The 23452-nt window shown below is 45.6% G+C and overlaps 1 protein-coding gene across 1 annotated transcript in view; it reads right to left on the bottom strand.

Annotated features, from left to right (window-relative positions):
* Slc25a13 (solute carrier family 25 member 13) overlaps positions 1–23452 on the bottom strand; it is a 176006-nt gene that overhangs the window by 138312 nt on the left and 14242 nt on the right. Inside the window, exons 2-3 of the mRNA XM_050123834.1 lie at positions 13533–13586; positions 1390–1532 (exon numbers count right to left, since the gene is read on the bottom strand). Coding sequence (XP_049979791.1) covers positions 1390–1532; positions 13533–13586 — 197 coding nt within the window. The remainder of the gene's footprint in view (positions 1–1389; positions 1533–13532; positions 13587–23452) is intronic.

The raw sequence follows: 23452 nt of genomic DNA, 5'->3' as shown, positions 1-23452 counted from the left end.
AAAAAAAAAAAAGATTGACCAAAAAAAAAAAAAAAAAGAATTTGCTATAAACACCTAGTGGAATAGTACTCAACCTTAAGAAATTCTATCACATGTGACAATGTGGACGAACCTGGAAGACATAACATTAAGTGAAATAAGCCAGGCATAGAAAAACAAAGGACGCAAGTTCTCGCCTATAAGCAGAACCTAAAAACATCAGAATCCATGAAAGCAGACAGTGCAGACTGGTGATTACCAAGGGCTGGCATAGGGAGGAAGCATCAAGGTGACTTTATGTTCAAAGAACGAAGTATTTTCAAAAGATAGTTTGGATACTGTCGGGCTATGATTAAAAACACACAGATACACCTGAAAATTGCTAATGGAAGTTTAAGTGTTCTAAATAAAAAACAAAAGAAGCATATAGTGTAAAAGATATGTTAACTAGGAAGATTAGTCTGTTCTACTATGCGTACTTCTAAATAGTTGTATATGATAAATATTTTTGTCACTTAAAAATAAATAAAACAAGCGTTACAACAAATCAGAAGACTGAACACAGAAGGAATATATTCTATTACAGTTCAGAAACTCCAAAGTCCTAAATGAAGGTATTAGCAAGGCCAGATGGGATCTCTCTCCAGAGATTCTAGGGAGCTCCATTTTAGGTTCATGCAGGCTTGGGTGGCTGGAGGCTCTCTTGGTTGGGGATGCCTCACACAGACTTTAGCTCTGCAATCATATAACACCGGGGCCCTGTGTCGAATCTTCCTCTGCCCCCACCTTCAAAGACACTTGTGATAGAATTTAGGTTCACCCAGATAACTTTTTCAACTCAACATGTTTAATTACACAAGTCCAAGATTCCTCCATCAAATAAGGCCAGAGAAGACACACAGGAAACATAAGGTAGGGGACAAGATGAAGGGTGTTCGGCAGAGCGCCTGCTCAGGGCTATTCAATGGGGTCTACAGCCAGGCAACTTCCTTGGTAACTTAGAGTCATGAGATTTTTTTCTGTCTCCCATTTCAATGACATTTTACCACATGTGAAATTTTAAAGACAATAGAAGTTATGTTCACAGAGTCATGTTGAAGTTCATAATTTTACTGCTATCTTGAGACATGCAACATCTATGTAAATACATTCATACATGTTCACACCCCCTCATCAGTTATAACAGTCTCATGCAGGTATAAACACGGCTTCAAAACATGGAATCACCAACTGCGAAACAATTCTTGAATGAATATTAAAGATATCATTTCTAAAATGATGGATGAATATATAGAAAAAACATTTTTGGCGCTATATAGGATGCAGATATTCAGTGAGCTACTTATTATTAAGCAAAACAAGGCTGGAGTGAACAGAAGACTTAAGGAAGCTAACTACAAGTGCACGTACCCGTCTTTGGTCTGATCCACCACACCGCCTAAAAGTTCCACAGTCTTTGGGTTGGGCTGGTTTTCTCCAAAAATATTCAGATACCGAGTGACAAAGTCATTGGGAGACATAAAAAATTCACCATTTTTTTCAATGCTTGCATACTGTTAAAAAAAAGAGGTAAGAGACATTATTTAATATAACTGATTCTTAAAAGTATATAATCATGCTCAATACTGAAAAGGCCACAAACATTCAAAAGATAAAAATCACATATGTTAATGCCATCTTCCAAAGGCAATTATCACCCCTCACTCCAAGGAAAGAATTTAAACAGTCAAGTTTTATGCTTATCAGTAGCACTCGAGTGGCTTTTCCCCCAAAAGGAAACATTTGGTAATGTCCGATAAAAATTTTGATTGTCATGACTTGGGGAAAGGGAAGGTTTCTAGGGAACATAAAATAACGTCCACACAGGGTATGAAGCCCAGGTAGCCTCAAACTCAGGAGCTCCCTACCTCAGTCTCGGAAGTGCTAGGTTCCGGGAAAGTGAGTTTGATAACACGTCCTGCCTAAGGTAGGATCAGCTGGGAAACATTGAATCCCCTTTGAGGAGGCTGTAGTGAGGCAGCTCCGACACCTTGCGTCCCTATGTGGGAAACCAAAGCCCAATGCAGTGCAAAAACAGAAACAAAACTGAAGCATATAAAGGGACTCTGGCTTTCTGTTTTAGCCCATCAAACCTATTTCCTTTATTTTGTTCCGATAAGCACTTTATAGAAGTTGCTCCCTCCACCCTCTTGCTGGAGTCCCTGATGGCTTGGGGTTTGCCCAGTTCCTGAGTCTTGGACTGTACAAATAGCTCACTCAAATGCTAGCAGACCTGGTTCTTCTGTCAACAGATCATGGAGGCTTCCAGTCTCTGAGAAAAGATGGCAGACTGAGCTGAGTGCTGCCGGGAGCCACACAACAGCTCCCTGTATCAGAAGCAGATTTAAATCTACCCTCGTTCGTGTCCTCTCGCTCAGCGTTACACAGGAACTCACTGGCACAGGACTCCCCTCCGTGGTGTCCTTCTAGGACTTGGTCCAGTTTAGGCAAGAGGGACTTGGCTGTGTCTTGTTCCGGGGACACCCAAGTTTTGGGAAATGCTGAGAATAAACATGATGCTGGCTGGCATCCTTGTGGGGCAGAAGCAGATTTCCCATTTCCAAAGACAAAAGAGCAAAGGGAGGGGAGAACAATATGCCTGAGCACAGGGCTTTCTAGGTGATCAGAACCACAACAGCAGCCAGGGCAATGAGGGGCAATAGCAGACTTTGTAATCTTGCAGTTTTAGGCTGTACCTGTTACCACCTGAAAGTCTTGACAGTTAAACTTTCTGGACTCCGATGCCTCATCTGCAAAATGGGTATAATAATATTACCAGCTCCAATTGGCTGATGCATGAAGCAAACAAGATAATAATGAAATACAGTATGAACAATGACCAGAACATAATAAGCACACTTTTGGTTTTGCTTTTTAAATACATTTATGTGTGTATGTGTGTATATGTATGTATGTATGCATGCATGCGTTATATGCACATGCCACAGCATTCATGTGGAAACCACAGGGCAACTTGTGGAAGTCAGAAGTCTCCTTTCCACCCCTGAGTCCTGGGGGTGAAACTCGGGAAATCAGGTTAGTGGCGAGCACCTTTACCCACTGAACCTTTCCGCTGGCTCCTGTTTTGGCTATTGTAAAGGTCTTTTCTTTAATCCTCTGTTTCACTGACTGGCATCTGCTGCTGGTGCGGACCAAGTCAAGGATGTAACGAGGATTCTCTTTCATCCAGCCCTGGCCACTGCCTATGGGAGGCCGTGGGAAATGGTAGGGTTCCATCTTCTAAGCATGCTTCACAGAGAGAAAGTGCAGAAAGAGACAGCCCAAGATGCCACCATCCTTGAGCGGCATTTATTTCAGGGCCGAGGGGATGTCGGCAAGAAAGAATTTACTGTTTTTCCCCCATATGAAGACAAACACGCTTGAAATGGAAGGGTATGTCTCTCACTGCTAATGACAGCAATCCTACGGTTTGGTTATACCACGGTGTATATAACCCTATGATAGTGATTAATTTGCTGTAAAACACAATGTCACTTTTCTCCTGCTGGTACACATTTAGATTATTTCCAGTTCGGGTTATTCTGTAAGGAAACCTAAGATAGCCATTCTTGTATATAACATTTGTACAAATTCCTGACTATTTTCAAAAACTAGACCCAGTAAAAGAAGAAATCGTTGAGTTACAGGACAGGAACTTGCAGGCAGCGGCACTTATTATCAAACTGTTCTCCAGAAACGACTCCACCAATCTACTCTGCCACCAACGGTGCGAGAAGATGCTCTTGCCCCCTTCCAGGGTCAGATTTGTTTCAAATACTTTTTCGCTTTGACATTTTTATGTAATTGAGTCTAAAGGGCTTTTGTCCCCCTTTGTAAGTGCTTCTGTTCCTTTTCTGACCTTAGAAAGCTAGTCTTTTCTCATTGCGAGGCCAAATACCAACACAGTTTCTCTCCTGGCTTTTGAGCACATCTTTATTGGCCGTTAGCATATAGCATAGCCTTGTCTGTGTGTGGTCTGACAGAAGGCTCTTCCAACTGTAGCTTCTTCTACTCCGTCTATTGGTTGTTCCAGGCCCACAAACCAGTCTTTCCCTTCCCTACTCTTTGGGATGCAGGTTTTTCACTCATAGATTTTCATATGGTCATGAGAGAATACATGGAGACGCCGACTCCAACTGCAGCTTCAGTTCTGACAGGCTGGAATGGCTTCCTGGGCCAGCGTGCACTCTGCAGCTGCCAGGAACATCACCATGAACACAGGAAGGTCTGGCAGTTCTGATCAGTGGGAGATGGTCCAGGACCATCCTTTCTTGTTGACCTGCCCGTCCTTGCAAGGGAACAGTGACTCTTACTTGCTGCATCTGCAGGGAGGGCTCTGTCAGGACAGGACATATTGGCTGTATTTTCATTGTTGTTTCCATAAATTCCCAGACTGCTCCCTGGCCGTAAAACGTGTTCAAAATATATTTTGAGTCAATGAAAGGCTCAGAATGTTGTATTACTTTCTCCTGGAGCTTTTCTTGGCCCTTCGAATTTTCCCCAAATGACCTTTGGAATCATTGTCAAGCTGTGGACCCTAGACACATTTTTCTCTGAAATGCAAGATCAGATTACAGTGAACTACACCACTCACTCACACAATAGTGAAAGATAATGAATGTTGGCAAAAATGCAGAATACTCACCAGGCAGTGGTGGTGCACACCTTTAATCTCAACACTCGGGAGGCAAAGGTAGGCAGATCTCTGTGAGTTCGAGGCCAGCCTGGTCTACAAGAGCTAGTTCCAAGACAGGCTCTAAAGCTACAGAGAAACCCTGGCTTGAAAAACCAAAAAACAAAACAAAAAAAGCAGACCTCCCACATGCTAGTTGTGTAAAAATAAACCGATAACCCTGAGAATGGCCCAGGGGTCAAGAGAACTGGCTGCTCTTCCAGACGATCTGGGGTTCAATTCCCAGAGCCCAGAAAAGCAGCTCCCAACTCCCTGAAACTCCAGCTTGCAGAATGTGGCACCCTCACCGACATACATGCAGGCAAAACACCAATGCATGTAAGAATGAGTAAATATTTTTAAGTAGATTTATTTAAATAAATAAACTGACATTTTAGGAAACTGCTGGGCAGCGTCTACTATAACGGCGCCTAACACAAATAACCACAGACTTAGCAATTTCAATCATAAGGAAACCTCCAACAAAATGAGTTAGAACACCAAAAACGTCATATATATTATATATATACAACTATATATAACATATATAATTATATAAGATAGATAGATATTGATAGATAGATGATAGATGATAGATAGATAGATAGATAGATAGATAGATAGATAGATAGATAGATAGATGATAGATAGATAGATGATAGATATAGGTAGATAGATGATAGATAGATAGATAGATGATAGGTAGGTAGGTAGATAGATAGATAGATAGATAGATAGATAGATAGATATAAAGCCCAGATGAGGCCCAACAGCTGGAAACATAATTTACTGTCATATCATCAGTCACGCAATATAAAACAACATAATAATGAGGATAAACTAAATGTGATAAAGTGTTAATTTGGATACAGAATACAGTTTTATTAAGCTTAGAACAGGCTCGTCCAAGGCATGGATGACTCACTTTGGGATTCAAGTACACATGTCAAAGGTTGTCTCTTAGACCATGGAACAGACCAAAGCATGTACAGAGGTGGGACAAAGACAGCTTAGTTGTCCTTGAGGAAGAGACTCTTAGAGACGCCACATCTCTAGAACACCATTCATAGCTCTCTGCGAATATTTCAGACAGGGTTTCTCTGTGTAGCTCTCCCTGGCTGTCCTGGAACTCGCTTTGTAGACCAGGCTGGACTCGAACTCACAGAGTCTGCCTCTCTCTCTCTCTCTCTCTCTCTCTCTCTCCCAGTTTTTTGAGGGTAGTTTTAATTCTTTCAATTATTTTGTATTTCTGCTTACAGCACTCTGAACGAGGAACCTGTCCCTGGAGTGCCCTCCACAAGGACAGGAGTGCTATCTGGCCTGCTCCTCGCTGGCTAGCCTGGGAGTGATGACCTGGGTCAGAGCCCTTATCACGCGTTAGCCTGGAGTCACCCACTTCCTGGGGCTGAAGGGCAAATTCTCCTTGACATTCTCTCAGCCAGAGAATCCCTGTGCACACCAGGTCACCTGCCTCTGACTCCCTGTTCCAAGGATGGAAGAAAACAAAACAGAATAAGAATACCGACAGCTGATATTCGCTGTTTCAGGGATCACTGGTGTTCTCTTAACTGGGTCCACAATGTAAAAACGAAAGTATGCTTATTAACTGAACACCAAGGTGAATTATAATAAATGACAAACAAAGAAATAAGTTAGCAAAGTATGTGTGAAAGTGTACAAACAAATTAAAGTCAAATCATATAGGTGTTTGCTTTACAATTCTATTTCTGTTTGAAACTGTCACAATAAAAAGCTAAAATTCAAGCATCCTAAGGCTTTCATTTTAATATGCTGCTATGTGTTTAAAATGAAAATTTTAAATAACATACAATTTTTCCACTAACTGGAAAAGGGGGTGTTTTTTCAAAAATAATAGTCTAAATTGCTAACATAAATGTGGAAAAATATACTTCCACGTTCCAACTCAAAATACACGGACAAGAGAGCACAAATGGCAGCCTGCTTGCCTAGACGGCACAGGGCGGAGTTCAAAACTCCCAAAAGAGGGGTGGGGCAAGTCCTACTCTCACTGCGGCTACAGTAGACAATGAGGAGTGGCAACCCAACAGACAATTATAGAACAAGCAGATAACGCACCAGACATCAGTCCTAGGTAGGAACAGCACAGTTTTAAAGCTTGGAGAGAAACAGCTATACTGTCTATGTTATACTGTAGGAGGGGACTAAACAAGGCAGTATTTTATTTCCTGTATAGGAAAACAGCTGAAGGAAGAGGGAGAGAGAGGGACATCTGTATGGTGAGATCCACAGTCACAGCCTCCTAAATCTTCAACAATGACGAAAACTCGCTGTAAGGAAAAAGACCCTCAAACAGAAGTTTTCCTACAAACATTTCCTGGTGTATGCTACGCTTCTGCTGCCAGCCCAATCCTAAAATTCCATGTAGGGGCTGGAAAGATGGCTCATAGTTAAGAGCACTGATTGCTCTTCCAGAGGACCTGGGTTCAATTCCCAGCACCCATATAGTATAGCAGCTCACAACTGTCTAGGGGACTGGACACCTTTACACAGACATACACACAGGTAAAACACCAATGCACATAAAATAAAGATAAACTACTTTTTAAAATTCCACGCATATCTCAGGTCACTGGATGGTACATCCTCCTTCTCATATCTGGCCCCATTTCTGCAGATGACACATCTCATCCTCTGGAGCTCCCCCTTCCCCGTTCTGTGACAGGTGTCTCTGTGCACACAGTAGACACAGTCACACAGCCAGTCCCCTCCACTATAAAAGGTCAGTCAGGCTGGATACAGAAGTCCACACCTTTAATCCCAACACCTGGGAGGCAGAAGCAGGCAGATCTGTGAGTTCAAGATTAGCCCGGTCTACACAGTGAGTCTCCGGACTGTCAAGGCAATGTACTGAGACCCTGACTCTTAACAAACAAAGACCAATCGCTTTCAACTATTCCTTCAAGGTATCCCTGAGTAGCTACCTCACTACTCACTGTTCCTGCAACCAAGAGCTTAACTGGGCCGTCTAAAAGGGTCATTCTCAAGGTCGGCCATCTTACAGCCACAGAACTAGCCCAACCCCAATCCCAGCCTGCAGGTGCTTGAAATACTCAGAAACTTTCAACACCCTTCACCTGTTGACTGTCATGGCTTCCACCTGTTGACTGTCACGGCAAGCCTGCAATGATGCCCACCCCAACCCTGCTCGCTCCCACACCCTGTACTGCATGGCACCCTCCCTAACAGTCATATTTTAAAAATTCAAAATTTGAAAATTGCAGAATAAACAAGTTCAGCCCAGAGAGGTTTTCTCCCAAAGCCTCCCCAGGCCTCCACATGGTCTTCTTCTCTGCCGAACCTCCTCACACTCTCCCCACCAGACCCTCCCCTCGGCACACTGAACCCTTGCAGTGTGCTTACTTGGTCCCTTTGCCTGCTGTGTGCTTGGAAGGCTGACCTGCGCTACCCTGAGCTCCTCCGGGACAGTCGTTTACGTGTTTCTCCTTTGCTCACCCTCACACAACATCCATCATGGCACTTGACACTTCAATAGCAAATCTCTGTAAATTAACATGAAGCTACAGCAAAGGTGCTACAACAGAAAACCTTCACAATATTGGGGTTAAAACCAAAATTGACTGTCTGGAGTTCAACTTCCACATCCAGATAAAACCTTGGCTACCAGTCAGGCAATGGTGGCGAACATTTTTAATACCAGCACTTGAGAGGCATAGGCAGGTGGATCTCTGTGAGTTCAAAGCTAGCCTGGTCTGGAGAGGCTCCAAAGCTACATAGATAAACCCAAATAAATAAATAAAACAAAACAACTTTGTCTGCCACTTTCCCCAAGAATGGCCTTCAAGGTGAATGTTTTGCCCCGGTATATGGTATATTGCCAATCAGCCAATCAAGCACAACAGCCCAGTCACCCTCTAAGCATTGCCCAAAACTGGACCATTAAACTACGGTGTCCATGATACTTTCTTTGTCTGGAAAAAAATTCATACACTTCTGTAGCTGATAAACACCTACTCTTTCTCAATCCCAGCTCAAACCTTGTTTCTGCCCCTTTGATGATCCTCCACAGGAAGATGCAACTGGTCTCACAAAATCTCCCGGCAAATTAATTTTGTGTCCTACTGATTAACCGTATCAAGGTTCTGTCTTCTTAAATACACACCGTGAAATATTTAAGGACAGGAGTCGTGATTTACCCAATAGACCACCTCAGAGAGGGGTGGGCACACAGGCTGTGTTTCATTTTTCTCAAAATCATGCGGTACAAAGCCAGAAGCACGGACACTTCCTTTCTCTAGGAGCCGGCTCTCTTCCTTCATCTGCCAGGTTCACGGCTCTCTCATCTCCAGGACTGCCAACACTATGACCCAGACACCTAGCATCCAGAGCTCAGCTGGGGCTTCCTTTCCATGCTACCGCAACAGAACCCTTCTTCCTGCCTAGTTCCGCAGAGGTGGCTGGGACATTTCCCACAGAGCTCTCACTAGAGAGAAGATCAAGGCAGAAAAACTCATGAAGAGGAAGAGACACAGTAGACGGTCTGCAGTGCGTCAGCTGGCAGCCCTACAGGTCCAGTCTGACAGCCCCATGGTGCCTCTTTCTCCTCTCATTCCTTCCTTCGCCACAGCCATCACGGACACCAGACAGTAAATAGGAGTTCCTCCGCGTGCTGAGCCCAGGCGGATTTGGGTTGGTCCCACACTGTTCCGTCCTGATTAGGTCACCAGACCCTGTGCCAGATCCAAAAATCCCTTCTACAAACTGCTGATTTTGTTTTCTTCATTTACCCATCTCCTCCCCCGCATCACCTCAGACTCTAAACCATAAAAAACCCTCATTCAAAAGTCACGTAGTCTCCTAGCTAGTGCCAAAGATCACAAACCCAGCTTTGAGGCCCATCTACACAGAACCCCACCCCCACCCCGTGGTCAGTCAGAGCTCCAACCCTCCCTGGGGATTTCCCTGGACCAGCTGGAGCCACCTCTCTAGTCCCTAGACATTAACATAAGGAAGGCGTACATTTTCTTGATTTCCATCGCTGGGAATCCTTTTCTACCTTACAATATTCTGTACTGGTTCTTCTTGGCTGCAAGCAAATGTAAAGAGGGAGAGAGAGGGGGTGGGGGTGTGTGCATAAAATATATATAAATTCCAAACATCCTGGCAAACTTAACCTTCTTTTCTCCTTGGAAAATATCTATATTCAATTTTTCTTTTGGGATCTTTGTGTTTCCTGCACACACACACACACACACACACACACACACACACACACGTGTGTCTTAACTATTTATCTTTTATGTATATGTCTGTGTACCTGTGTGAGTTTAAGTGCCCTCAATGTGCAGAGACGGTCAGATGCACTGGAACTAGTTACAGGAAGTTCTGAGCTGCCTGGAATCGGTGCTGAGACTGAATAGGAAGCACCCTCAGCCTCTTAACCAAGGAGCCACCTCTTCAGCACATTTTCCCTGTGTTTGCATCCTTTAATTTCAAGAATTTTACTGAGTCGATCTAAGCATGTCAGGTGCTTGGCAGTGCACACCAGTCAATATGTTAAGTAATTTTTCCTGGTTTTCATTATGAAAACATTCAAATATACAAAGTAGAGAAAAATAGTGAAATAAGGCTAATATTCCATTTCCTAATTTCAAATTTTTTCACAACGCCACTCATCTCCGCCCACCACCAGAGATGAGATTCCAGAGCAAATCTCTACCGTCGCACTGCCATCTATCAATGCTTCAATGCACATCTCAAAGAGGCTGCCCCTTTGTTTTGTTTTTGCTTTTTGAGACAGAGTCTCTATTATATAGAACTGGGTGTCCTAGAATATAGTGTGATTTCATTTGTACTTTAATAAATAAAGCTCGCCTGAAGATCAGAGAGTAAAACAGCCCCACTGATCAGCCTTACAGACCAGGCAGTGGTGACACACACCTCTAATCCCAGTAGCCACATTAGTTTGCCATAGAAACCGAATGGTAGCAATGCACACCTTTAACCCCAGCACTAGAGAGGAATATAAAATGGGAGGAGACAGTTCTCAGGTGCAGTCTCATTCTGAAGATTCCTGGAGGCAGGATCACCATTTTGGACTGAGATAAAGACAAGAGCCAGTGCCTGGCTGTTTTGTTTTTCTGACCTTCAGGTTAAACCCCAATATCTGTCTCTGGGTTTGTTTGTTTGTTTAATTTATTTATTTTATTATGTATACAACATTCTGCCTCTGTGTATGCCTACAGGCCAGAAGAGGCCGCCAGATCTCATTACAGATGGTAGTGAGCCACCATGTGGTTGCTGGGAATTGAACTCAGGTCCTCTGGAAGAGCAGTCAATGTTCTTAACCACTGAGCCATCTCTCCAGCCCCTGTCTCTGGTTTTTATTATTCTTGCTACACCAGAACTTGCTTTGTCGGCCAGGCTGGCCTACACAGAGACCCACCTCCCTCTGCCTCTGCCTCTGCCTCTGCCTCTGCCTCTGCCTCTGCCTCTGCCTCTGCCTCTGCCTCTGCCTCTGCCTCTGCCTCTGCCTCTGCCTCTGCCTCTGCCTCTGCCTCTGCCTCTGCCTCTGCCTCTGCCTCTGCCTCTGCCTCTGCCTCTGCCTCTGCCTCTGCCTCTGCCTCTGCCTCTGCCTCTGCCTCTGCCTCTGCCTCTGCCTCTGCCTCTGCCTCTGCCTCTGCCTCTGCCTCTGCCTCTGCCTCTGCCTCTGCCTCTGCCTCTGCCTCTGCCTCTGCCTCTGCCTCTGCCTCTGCCTCTGCCTCTGCCTCTGCCTCTGCCTCTGCCTCTGCCTCTGCCTCTGCCTCTGCCTCTGCCTCTGCCTCTGCCTCTGCCTCTGCCTCTGCCTCTGCCTCTGCCTCTGCCTCTGCCTCTGCCTCTGCCTCTGCCTCTGCCTCTGCCTCTGCCTCTGCCTCTGCCTCTGCCTCTGCCTCTGCCTCTGCCTCTGCCTCTGCCTCTGCCTCTGCCTCTGCCTCTGCCTCTGCCTCTGCCTCTGCCTCTGCCTCTGCCTCTGCCTCTGCCTCTGCCTCTGCCTCTGCCTCTGCCTCTGCCTCTGCCTCTGCCTCTGCCTCTGCCTCTGCCTCTGCCTCTGCCTCTGCCTCTGCCTCTGCCTCTGCCTCTGCCTCTGCCTCTGCCTCTGCCTCTGCCTCTGCCTCTGCCTCTGCCTCTGCCTCTGCCTCTGCCTCTGCCTCTGCCTCTGCCTCTGCCTCTGCCTCTGCCTCTGCCTCTGCCTCTGCCTCTGCCTCTGCCTCTGCCTCTGCCTCTGCCTCTGCCTCTGCCTCTGCCTCTGCCTCTGCCTCTGCCTCTGCCTCTGCCTCTGCCTCTGCCTCTGCCTCTGCCTCTGCCTCTGCCTCTGCCTCTGCCTCTGCCTCTGCCTCTGCCTCTGCCTCTGCCTCTGCCTCTGCCTCTGCCTCTGCCTCTGCCTCTGCCTCTGCCTCTGCCTCTGCCTCTGCCTCTGCCTCTGCCTCTGCCTCTGCCTCTGCCTCTGCCTCTGCCTCTGCCTCTGCCTCTGCCTCTGCCTCTGCCTCTGCCTCTGCCTCTGCCTCTGCCTCTGCCTCTGCCTCTGCCTCTGCCTCTGCCTCTGCCTCTGCCTCTGCCTCTGCCTCTGCCTCTGCCTCTGCCTCTGCCTCTGCCTCTGCCTCTGCCTCTGCCTCTGCCTCTGCCTCTGCCTCTGCCTCTGCCTCCTGAGTGCTGGTATTAAAGGAAAGCTCCATCATCATCTGGCTAAATTACTATTCTTAACCTCAAAATCCTGTCAGAGCTCAAGTTCCTAATTGTTTCTCCCTTTCTCAGTACTGAGGGTGATAGCCAGGGCCTCATTCGTCGTAGGCAAGTGTTCTTAAACTAAGCCACAATTCAAGTCCTCCGTTAAAAAAAAACAAAAAAACATATTTTTCATGAAAAAAGTGAGGCCTGTGTAATCAACACTTTTCTATATCATAGTCAGTATCCATCAGTTTCCCGATTTGACACTTTGATACCTCTTTCCATCCACATATGGCCTTGGCTAGCACTTTCCCCAAGAACAATCTTAATGTTGCAAACCAAACACCAACATCCCAGCCATTCTCTAGCCATTGCTTAAGGTGGAGCACTAGAGTTATGCTGCCCCCTCCACACACCTGGCACACGTTGGTTTGCAAGCACTGTCTTTTCAATGTTTAGAGAGGCCCAGATTTTTTTTGTTTTTATTGTCTTTACAAAACAAGCTTTTTCTTTTTTGGCTATGTTGAGCAATAACAACAACGACAAAAAAAAAAAAAGATTTGAGACCCAAGGAAGACTTTTGGTGTACTAACCACTCATCGTCCAGAACCACAGAGTTGGGGGAACACAGGAACTAAATTCTTCACGTATCTGGGGCACCCCAGTGTTTATAACCATCCCAGCAGTGGGGATACAATGACCACAGCAATGATCAAAGCAAAACCAGCAGCTTCTTCTAGCCTGGGGAGGGAGGTCAAGCCTCTCTGGCAGAACAGAGAATCGTTAGGATGCTGACACAGAACCCGAAACTTCCAAGGAGAAAAGGCAGTACTGCCATGGACATTCAGAGACCCAGAACTCAACAGTAACGAGTCACATGACTCAATCCTGCTAACTGTATGACATGAAAGAAATTAAAATATAAGCCATACCCCCATCACTAGAATCCATCTATACGGTTTTCATATATTTTTTTAAAACAGAATTATAAAGGATCCCTTTCATGAACCCTACATTAATATACTTTGGGGACTATTTTTAAATTCTCAACAATGAAATAAAAAGCTGTTTGAAATAATCTTGTAAAGTTATAGAACACAAACTAAACAAGAAACAAAATAGATTCCTTTATACTGACCTTCAAAAATATTGGTCTAAGCTCAGCTGGATCTGCTCTCTTGGTTAAAGCCACCTATAAATAAACATAAAAATGTTTATGTTATTAGAACAAAGCTGAAAAATCAAGCTAGCAGGAGGGAAAATAAACATTGGGTTAGAAATTAGTAGATTTCATTTTTGTTCTGCAAGTACCAAATTGCTCCAGTGTGTAAACTCCCCGGATTTTAATATGGACGCTACGCGGCTTCTAAAATGATAACATTCTGTGTGAGAAGCCAGAAAAGCCCTTAATGTCTAATGTTCAATGTATAAAAGGGAAGAAAGTTGAAACAGATTAGTGAACACCTGGCATTTCTAAGCCACACCCAAGGGTAATGCATGCCTTCTCACACGGGAATATTTAAATATTAACTACAACCTGTCTGCCAATCCTGCCCAGGAGCCCAGTTCTTAAAAGTTGGTGAACTTGTAAATCATATTAAGGACCCAAAGGGAACTGCTTCCCACAGCTTGTCCGTGAACGGCACGTACACCCACCGGCCTAGACAGGCCAAGGAACTTCTCCACCTCTCCCCAGTCTTAATAAATCATAAGTCTCCAAAGGTGTGACTATTATTCTTCACATTCTAGAAACTCAAGGGACCGTGGTCACCTTCCACCAGTAAAATTTGACAGATTAGCTCAGAATAGGTGTTGTGCTTAATTCTCCAGGCCACAAAGTCCAAAAACATCACTGGGAAAAAAGCAAGACAAACTTGAGCATAACTGCTCCAGGCCGACACAAAAGAACCCTTATGCAGAAGCAAACAGTGGGCTTATTCAGTGTCCCATCGCCCAGTCCTGTCGGCAAAAGTGGGCCTAAGACGCGGTGCTAGGCAAGCAGAGTGTCACCTCGTGATACAAGCAAGGCAGGGCCCCTGGAACCACCAACACTGGAGCCACGTCCCTATCCACGAGATTTATGCAAATTGTTCTAAATCCCTTCTCTGTGCTTACAAAGGCTCTTCTGAGATCTTTAGACAATAGCTTTTCTGTCTTTCGGAAGTACTAGGGCTCCTTGGCCAATGTCAGGAATAAATTTATTAACAAGTCACTGGAATGGGAGATGGTCTCCAGGAAAGCAGCTGGATGGTCACCGCACTAACACTGATACTCTTTCCACTTTGGCCGAAAACCTGCCGCTATCAATGTCCTAAACCCCGAATTAGGTGGTGTCCTTTGCTGTTCGGTAACGGAGGGAAAACAAGACCACTAGCCAACCCAGCCGTGATTGATGGTGCTGGTGACCACTAGCCAACCCAGCCATGATTGATGGTGCTGGTGACCACTAGCCAACCCAGCCGTGATAAATGGTGCTACTCACCTCCAGGTTTTAGAAGAGGAGGCCCTGTTGGTGGGAAGGTGAAACAGGGATGAACACTCTTAGAAAAGGTATCACCAAGCCCCTTCTACCTCCACTTCTAGAGGGGTGTCGTTCCTCCCATCACGGTAAAAACCCTACATCCTTGACAGGCTACTAACTAGGCACAGGAAAGGGGGACTGTGCACATGCCGGCCTAAGTTTCTAGTGGTTTTGTTTTGTTTTCTTATTTGTTATGGTTTTTTTTTTTCCTTTAAAAGGCAATGAAACTTTTTCTACACAATGAACTCAGCTTGCTGTCTGGGTGCATGGTTGCACATCTGCTGAGCTCACTACACTACACACTTTATATGGACGACACCAGGCAGTGCTGTCCAGCACGTACCTCCCTGGCCTAAATCCCCATGGCACCATAACTTCCTGATCCCCAAAACATAAATCATGCAATGCTCCTAGTCAGAACTGGACCTCTTTGAGAGAAAAAGCAAACTCTTCAATTTGTAACCCATCCAGGGCCCAGTCACTAGAGAACACAAAGGCAAACAACCCCTCTGGGGGCCAATGCTGCAAAGTCACACCCCCCCGAATGTAAGAATGTACCCCCTAATTTACAAAGCATGGCTGGGTCCTCACAGAAAGTCTGAAAGGACACATTATTTTTCCCATTTTACAAACGGGGAAATCAGGGTTCAGAAAGAGTCATGTACTTTCTTTCCCTAAGTCGGAGGAAAAGCCACTTTTCCCCTTGCGTTTGTGTTTTCTCAGTCTCCAGTCTCCTGTCCCCCACAACATAAGCAGCTTCATCATGACCCAGCATGGAGGCAACACAGGGCACAAGAGTAAAGAACAACACTCTAAATGCAGTTTGCCTCGCAAGGCTGGGTCCAGGCATGGTGGTTCATGCCCGAAAACCCACAACTTCAGAGACTAAGGCAGAAGGATCTAGACTTTGAGAAGAGGCCAGATTACACAGAATGACCCTCTATCAGATGAACCAACCTGTTGTTGTGGGGTATTTGTACGATGTGCAGGAGAAGAGGAAACAGCCATGAGACATGTCTGTGGCAGGATGTAGAGTAACAGAAATGAGTTGATTTAACTTATGAGAACTAGCTAGGAACAAGCCTAAGATATAGGTCAAAGTTTTATAATTGACAAATCTGTGTGCCAGCCAGGCGGTGGTGGTGCACGCCTTTAATCTCAGCAAGGTGGCAGAGGCGGGTGGATCTCAGTGAGTTCAAGGCCAGCCTGGTCTACAAAGCACAGGCAGGGCGGTCACAGAGAGAAACCCTGTCTTGGGGGAGGGGAGGAGTCTCTGTGTCATTATTTGGGAGCTGGCTGGCAGGGTAGAGAAAGACTTGCTATAACCGGTGAAAACCAAGAGGCCGTTGGTGTCAGACTGGCCTTACACAGGGTACAAGCTTGACCTCTTGACTCAATGGCTGGCCTGGATTCTCTGACTGCCTCTCATTTCCTCGTCGATGCAAGAGGTGGAAAAGAGGAAATTGTTAAGTACCAACAAAGCCCGGAATTTAAAGCACTCAATAAACGCCATTCATCGTCATTTTTGTATTTCTCATCCAAAAGCATTTGTCTTCTACCATGACCGCACGTCTAAGCGATGAGTAGCCTACTTCACAATTCAGAAGACAGAAGTAGGAGAGAAAAGGGCAAGTCAGGGCTCTAGAAGATGCTCACCAAAGCCCCAACTGAACACCAAGGCCATAGTAACACATCAATAAATCCCCACACACACACTTCTCAAAGCTTCCCTAAGGCTTCTCTTGAAAACAGACCCAAAGGCACAGGTGTGTGTACGTGGTAAACAATCATGCAGGAATTTGCTGGAGGCTGAGGCCCATTGACAACCATCATTCTTAAGCACAAAGAACCATGGAACTGGGAGATCATTTCTTAAAACTTAGCACCAGTCTCCTGGATCTCACATGTAATCACCCCATCTACTGCCCACTCAGCAAACACTAGCTGGCTATTTGCAATTTCCATTTTGGCTTCTACTCACACCCTTCCCTCTCCCCCACATCCACCCCACCCCCCATCATCCCCTGCAAAGGAGAAGCAATCACACTGATGACCATATAAAGTTGCAGTGAGGGCTGGAGAGAAGATGGCTCAGGGGTTATGAGCACTGACTGCTCTTCCAGAGGACCCAGGTTCAAAGCCCAGCCCCGACATGGCAGCTCATAAGTGTGTGTAAATCATAAGTGTGTGTGGGCGATCTGACACCTTCACACCACTGCACATAAACTAGAGTTGCAGTGAGACCTACGATGTGCTGAAGGAGCTCTGAGAAGATACGTGCTGGACAAAGTTATCCAGAGAAATGGCCTTTCCTTCAAGTCAACCAAGGACACCTGATCAGTGCACACTTCATGGTTGAAGAGCCTGCAGTTCAGACCTAGCGTATTCTTGGGCTTCAGAAGATTTGTCAAACTTGAGACAGTTCCAGATGGCACACCTAAGTACACACACACACACACACACACACACACACACACACACACGTTTGGGTGTGTGCCTCTTACATAATAACATGTAAATATATACAAGTAAAGCACTATTCACTTAATTACTTGATGTTATCATTACTTATCATTATCTTATTCTTTATCGTCTGCGCTGAAAGACTAAAGTGCAATGGAGTCTAACATTACAACAAAAATTGTACTGCTTTACATAAATGAAGTAATCCAAATCTAAGAAGAGAGTTCTTTGCAAGTGACTATGAAATATCATTTGATATTTAAATCAGCACAGTAGAGTACTTTGTACTCAGTCAGATAACATGTAGCAACAGTTCCAAACAAGACAAAAAGAAGCAATGGGGGGGGGGGGGAGGCTGCATGGCTGTTACTCCCATACACCGGGAAAGGTCTAATAGGATTTAACTTAGAATGGAAATTTCAAAAGTCCATGCTATGAGTTGGTAACATTTGAGCATCATGAACTACGCAATATGCTTTAACGAGATAAACATTAGTCACATCTATGTGACTAGCTCACCAATAGCATTTGTAAAAGATACACAAACTAGGTTACATTTTTTTTAAAAAAGTAACATAATGACACAACTTCAGTAACTAGCTTTTTCATAAAGGGAACAAAAATATAACAGGAAGAACCAGAAAGGTGTCTTTCAGAGCAGATAAACCCTGTCATTCCAACAGGCAGTAGCACTGCCAATAGCAGGGGGAGGTTTCTACACATAGGAGTGTTTATTAAATCGGCCTGCTTACCCTGGAGTCAAGCCACAGTGCCAGGCTCATTCCTTTCACAAACTGCAGTGGCACATACTTGTGCTCTCAAAATAGTCGGTAGGTGTGATAGAGTAGGGACAAATCCAGCACAGCTGGGTTTGGTAATCCCCGTCCCTGAGAGACAGAGTCAGGAGATGAGAAGTCAAGACCATTCCCAATACTTGGCAAGTTTGTTTGAGACCACCTCGAGATGGAAGAGACCCTGTCTCAAGAGGGAAAGAAAGAAAGAAAGAAAGAAAGAAAGAAAGAAAGAAAGAAAGAAAGAAAGAAAGAAAGAAAGAAAGAAAGAAAGAAAGACACTCCTCTCAGGAGGCTCTGAAGGTGTGAGGCTTCCTCAGATCATGCCAGCCTCTCTCTGCAAAGGGGCCCTCAACTGATAACTTGGGGTCCCTGTGAGTGAGCCATAGAGAGAGAAACTGGTGGATCCTTCAGAAGTACTGAGCCTGGGCACTTGTACTCACATGTCCACACCACATGCAGATGCACACACATACATGTAATTAAAATAGTTTTGAAAAGATAAAAGGCACATCCAAAAGCAAAAGGAACTTTTTAGGCCCGTGAATTCAGAATCTCTGGAATGGCCATAAGTATATTATAGTTAAATTACAATATTTCTCCCACAAGCTGTGTGCTTGAAGAGTTGGTCCCAGTTAGTGGGGATGCTGTCTGGGAGGAAGAGGGTCCTAATTGGAGGAAGTCTGGTATGGGGGGCAGGCTCTGAAGTTTATTGTCTGGCCCTTCTTTCTGTCAAGTGTCTGCTTCCTGAGAGGAACAAGCTCCCACCTCCAGAGCCAAGAGATCCCCTTGCTGCTATACCCTCCCCACGACGAACTATATTCCTCTGAACACGGAACTCCTCCTTCCCTTAGACTGCTTTAGCTAGGTATTTCACAGAAACAGATATAACTGTATCTTTAAAACTGTAAGCGGGGTGGGAGGTGGCAGCAGGGCAAGCCTTTAACCTAGCACTAAGGAGGCAGAGGAAGAGGCAGGCAGATCCCTATTGTAATGGTCTGCCCTGTCTCTTTAAGAGACAAGCCACACCCACTCTCTCCCCGTCCTCTTAGGCAGGCAGATCTTCCTTCCCTGCTTGCAGCCGGAGTTCCTCCCTTTTCTGTCTCCCTCTCAAATAGGCAGCTTCTCCCTTCTCTCTCTTTCTCTCCCTCCCTCTTTCCTCTCCTTTTCCCTCTTCCCTTCCATAATCCACTAAATAAATATCCAACCTCACTCTGCATTGCCTGCTCATCCGCCCGTCTCTTGCTCACCATATGTTTCCCTGCCTGGGACCAGCCACCTTTGGTGTGGTCTCATAGCATGCCCATCTGTCTATCCTCGTGACCTGCTGCAGCCACTAGGGGAACTGCACCGTCCTTGCCTGGGACTGGCTGCTCTCGGGACCTGCAGCATTTCTACCACTGCAGCCGCCAGGGATCCTGAAGCATTTTTAATTAATCCATTAAACCTATGAGTGTGGGGCCAGCCTGGTCTACAGAGCAAGTTCCAGGACAGTCAAGACTACACAGAGAAACCCTGTCTCAAAAAAAAAAAAAAAAAAAAAAGAAAGAAAGAAAAAAGGAAAACTATAAAAATAACAAAAATAGCATATTTTAAAAACTATCCAGAAGATTACATTGGGTGGGGGCGCAGAGCAACCAGCTTGACAGCAGCTGCCACAAACAAGACCCAGTCCAGCTGTCCTTCAAGGGTGTCTGTCTCCTAACTTACTTCCCCAACTCAAGACATCTGTGAAGTCAAAACAACTGCAGGATTGCTTACCCAAAAGATTACCTGAAATGATTATTTATCTTTGATATGTAAAAACCAGAAAAGAAGCCAGGCAGTAGTGGCGCACACCTTTAATCCCAGCACCTAAAAGGAAGAGGCAGGTGGATCTCTGTGAGTTTGAGGCCAGCCTGGTCTACACAGCGAGTTCCAGGATAGGCTCCATAGCTACTAAGAAAGCCTGTCTCAAAAAAAAAAAAAAAAAAAAGTGACTCATCAAAAGCAGGCCATGGTATGTTCACATGAAAGCCAGCATGGGGTAACGAGAATAAAGGAGCCAGGAGAACCTGTGTCTGCCTGAAGAACCAATGTAAGAGGACCTAAACCTCAAGGAAAAGTGCTCCTGGGGTTGCAGCCCACATTCTTTCTCCGTCCTCCTGCACTGTAGGCTACATGGCTAACATTACAGTTCTCAGACTCCTTTGCAGCTATATGGCCCAGGGCCTGTCAATCTGAAGAACTGTGGGGGCACTGGCAAGGGAAAGACTCCGAGCTCAGGTCACTAGCAGACACGGTTGTTGATAGTGACTGGTTTTCCTGTGACACTGTCCCGCCCTCCACGTCGTTCATAGCATGTCCTCCAAAACTTCCCTCCACTTGGCAGGAGACATCCTGACTGTGTAGGAGGCCACGGCTCCCTTGGTGGCCTGCTCTGCTCTGAGGCTCTGGAAGTAATTCCTAAGAGTTCAACCTCAAGTCTGTTTCTTCACCCACCCAACAAATTCTATAAGCCATTTAATAGTCTGTAATAAATCTCCCTCTGCTGAAACCAGCCAGGGAGGATTCTGTTCCCCGCAAGTCAACCTTAACTGATACAATCAGTTATTGCAAAAGAAAGTTTGGAATTCCTTAAAACCACAGTTACCATTGCCTTGAGGGAAGAAAGAGGTGTCTCATCAAATTTACAAAAATCATTTTTTACTGAAGTCACCGAATCACTCAGTCGAGCCTTCTGTTAAGTTTAGGTTCTCGTAAGTGAAGAGCTGTAATTACACAAGAAGTGACTGAGGTATAAATCGGTATACAGACAAAATGCCGAGTTAAGCGTTCCTCAACCACAACATTTCTGGGCAATCAACCCTCAAAGGTTCCTGTCACTCAACAATTCACTTCCCAGGCACCCGAGGGCCCACGGGGTAATTAACAGGCAGGTCACTTCAGGGTGCTGCCGATGCTCATCAGAACAACTCTAACTTGTGACTCTCTGCTGCTGCAGACAACTCTAAACCACTCCAAACCATCGCGATTAAAACTCTGGTATTAAGAAGCAAAGTGTAACAGTTAGGCAATCGACGGTGTTTCAGCTGTGGGTATGTTACGCCAAAAAGGCTTTAAACACACTTTCAAGTCTCCCATTGTCATTAAGCTGAAGCTAGCATCACACTAAACGTTCCCTGGAGGAATGACTGAGAAGAGACACTGCGAAGATTTTCTAAGAGACACACTTTTCTATGTACATGCCTATGCCTTATAAAGACGCCCGGAGCTGCTGGCATTTCCAGGAGCCCACAGCAAAAGTTTGGAAGATCTTGGGACCTAGCCAGGCCTAATGACCTCAGGCCAGTTAGTTAACATCGCTGAGTTTTTAAATCTGTGCTTACAAAATAGGCAAAATGATAAGAAACCCCAGCTTCTCCCTTTCAAATGGTTACCTAACAGCCAATTAAAATGAAGAAAAAGTATCCTCATAATCTCAGCTGTTAACGGTGACAAGGATTAGCATCAGCTACTGCCAAATAAAGCAAGCTGATAACAAGACCGCAGGACACTTCTGCTCTCAAAGACAAAAGGAAGGTAAGGGGCCCAGACTATAGATAACTAGGTAACTGAACTCAGACCTAGATAACAAAAGATGACAAATTAAAGAGAAAAATAGTTCCATAAGAATTGGAGGGTTAGGGCCGGGCGGTGGTGGCGCACGTCTTTAATCCCAGCACTCGGGAGGCAGAGGCAGGCGGATCTTTGTGAGTTCGAGACCAGCCTGATCTACAAGAGGTAGTTCCAGGACAGGCTCCAAAAAACCACAGAGAAACCCTGTCTCGAAAAACCAAAAAAAAANAAAAAAACCAAAAAAAAAAAAAAAAAAAAAAACAAAAAAAAAAAAAAACAAGAATTGGAGGGTTAGGAGCATATTTCCGTCAGTGGACTGTGTGATTAGCATATAAAAAGCCTGGCTTCTATTCCCAGCGCTGCACAAACCGGGCATTGGGGCTCACACCTACAAAATGCTACGGACTGTCTGCTGTCTCATGAGGAAAGCTGGAGAACCAGCCAAGACCAAGGAGCTGCCAACAGTATCCTCACATGCCTAGCATGGCTTGGGAAGAATCCCGTCACATTTCAAAGCAGGTCACGCTGACTGCCCACTATGTAAACTGAAGTGAAAATGGCTCTCCTCCTATCCCCTCATTACTGCCTTCTTCCGAATCATGTCACACTGAGTGTAAGCTTGGCAGAGTCTAGTCACTGCTACTGGCCTTGTCTGCAAGGGAAGATGGAAACCGAGTTGACTCTACACAGAGGTAGGCAGGACTGCTTTTATGAGGATTTGTTCCAACACAGGAAAGCTGACCAACGGATGATGGGTAACTGGAAACGTCAGAATGAACTTGATTGGGTAAAGTCACCAGACATACCCCTTGCTTTCCAGCCAGCCTTATTGTCAGGTCCCAAAGAAACCTGGGACAAGCAGCCATCTGTGGCTCCTCTTAGCACTTCTCTCTCTTGCTCCCCACCCTAAATCCAGGAACTGGGCTTCCCGTTCCTTCACCCAGATCCTATCGGTCATGGACTCGCTTTGCTTCACCCTTGGTCCTCAGCTCCTCTCTTCATCCAACACTGTCCCTCTCCTTTCTTCCTCTTCTGTTCTCTCCAATCCCTCTTCTCACGGCCTGGTCTACTCTACTGGCCTGGTCTACTCTACTGGCCTTGTTCAGTCTGGACTCAGCCGGATGCCTCTAGCTGCACTCTTCCTCCTCAATCTACAGGCAACCTTACCTAGGAGCGGCCCTGCCCTATTTCCAGTCCTGTTGAGAACACTGGAGATCAAGCACAGGCTGATCTGTCCCAAGTCCATGCCTTCTCCTCGGGGTCAGAGTCCAGTTGGTCAGGTTGCCTCGGAGCAGGTTCTCAACCTTTGCTGTAGGACCCACGATCATTCTTTGTTGCTAGGTAGGATTTTTTATTATTATTATTATTTTGATTTTTCAAGACAGGGTTTCTCTGTGGCTTTTGGAGCCTGTCCTGGAACTAGCTCTTGTAGACCAGGCTGGCCTTGAACTCATAGAGCCACGGGCAGCAAGTGCTGCTTAGTAGGATTTTACTGACTTTCTTAACCTCCTCCCACTAGATGCCAATAGCATCAGGATAGGACAAGCAAACAACTTCTCCAGACATTGTCAAATTACCTCAGGTGGGAGCGGAAGTAAAGGGCTTCACTCAACCCCCAGCCGTCGAGAACACGGGAACTAGTGATTGCTTCATGTGCACACTTCCCATCACTTATGAAGGCTGGAG

The sequence above is a fragment of the Alexandromys fortis genome, unplaced genomic scaffold, assembly GCF_014885135.2.
Source record: "Alexandromys fortis isolate MF-2015 unplaced genomic scaffold, M_Fortis_MF-2015_v1.1 scaffold_214, whole genome shotgun sequence".
Classification (NCBI taxonomy): Eukaryota; Metazoa; Chordata; class Mammalia; order Rodentia; family Cricetidae; genus Alexandromys; species Alexandromys fortis.
The sequence above is the reverse complement of the archived record's forward strand: the minus strand, read 5'-3'. Positions and strand labels throughout refer to the sequence as shown.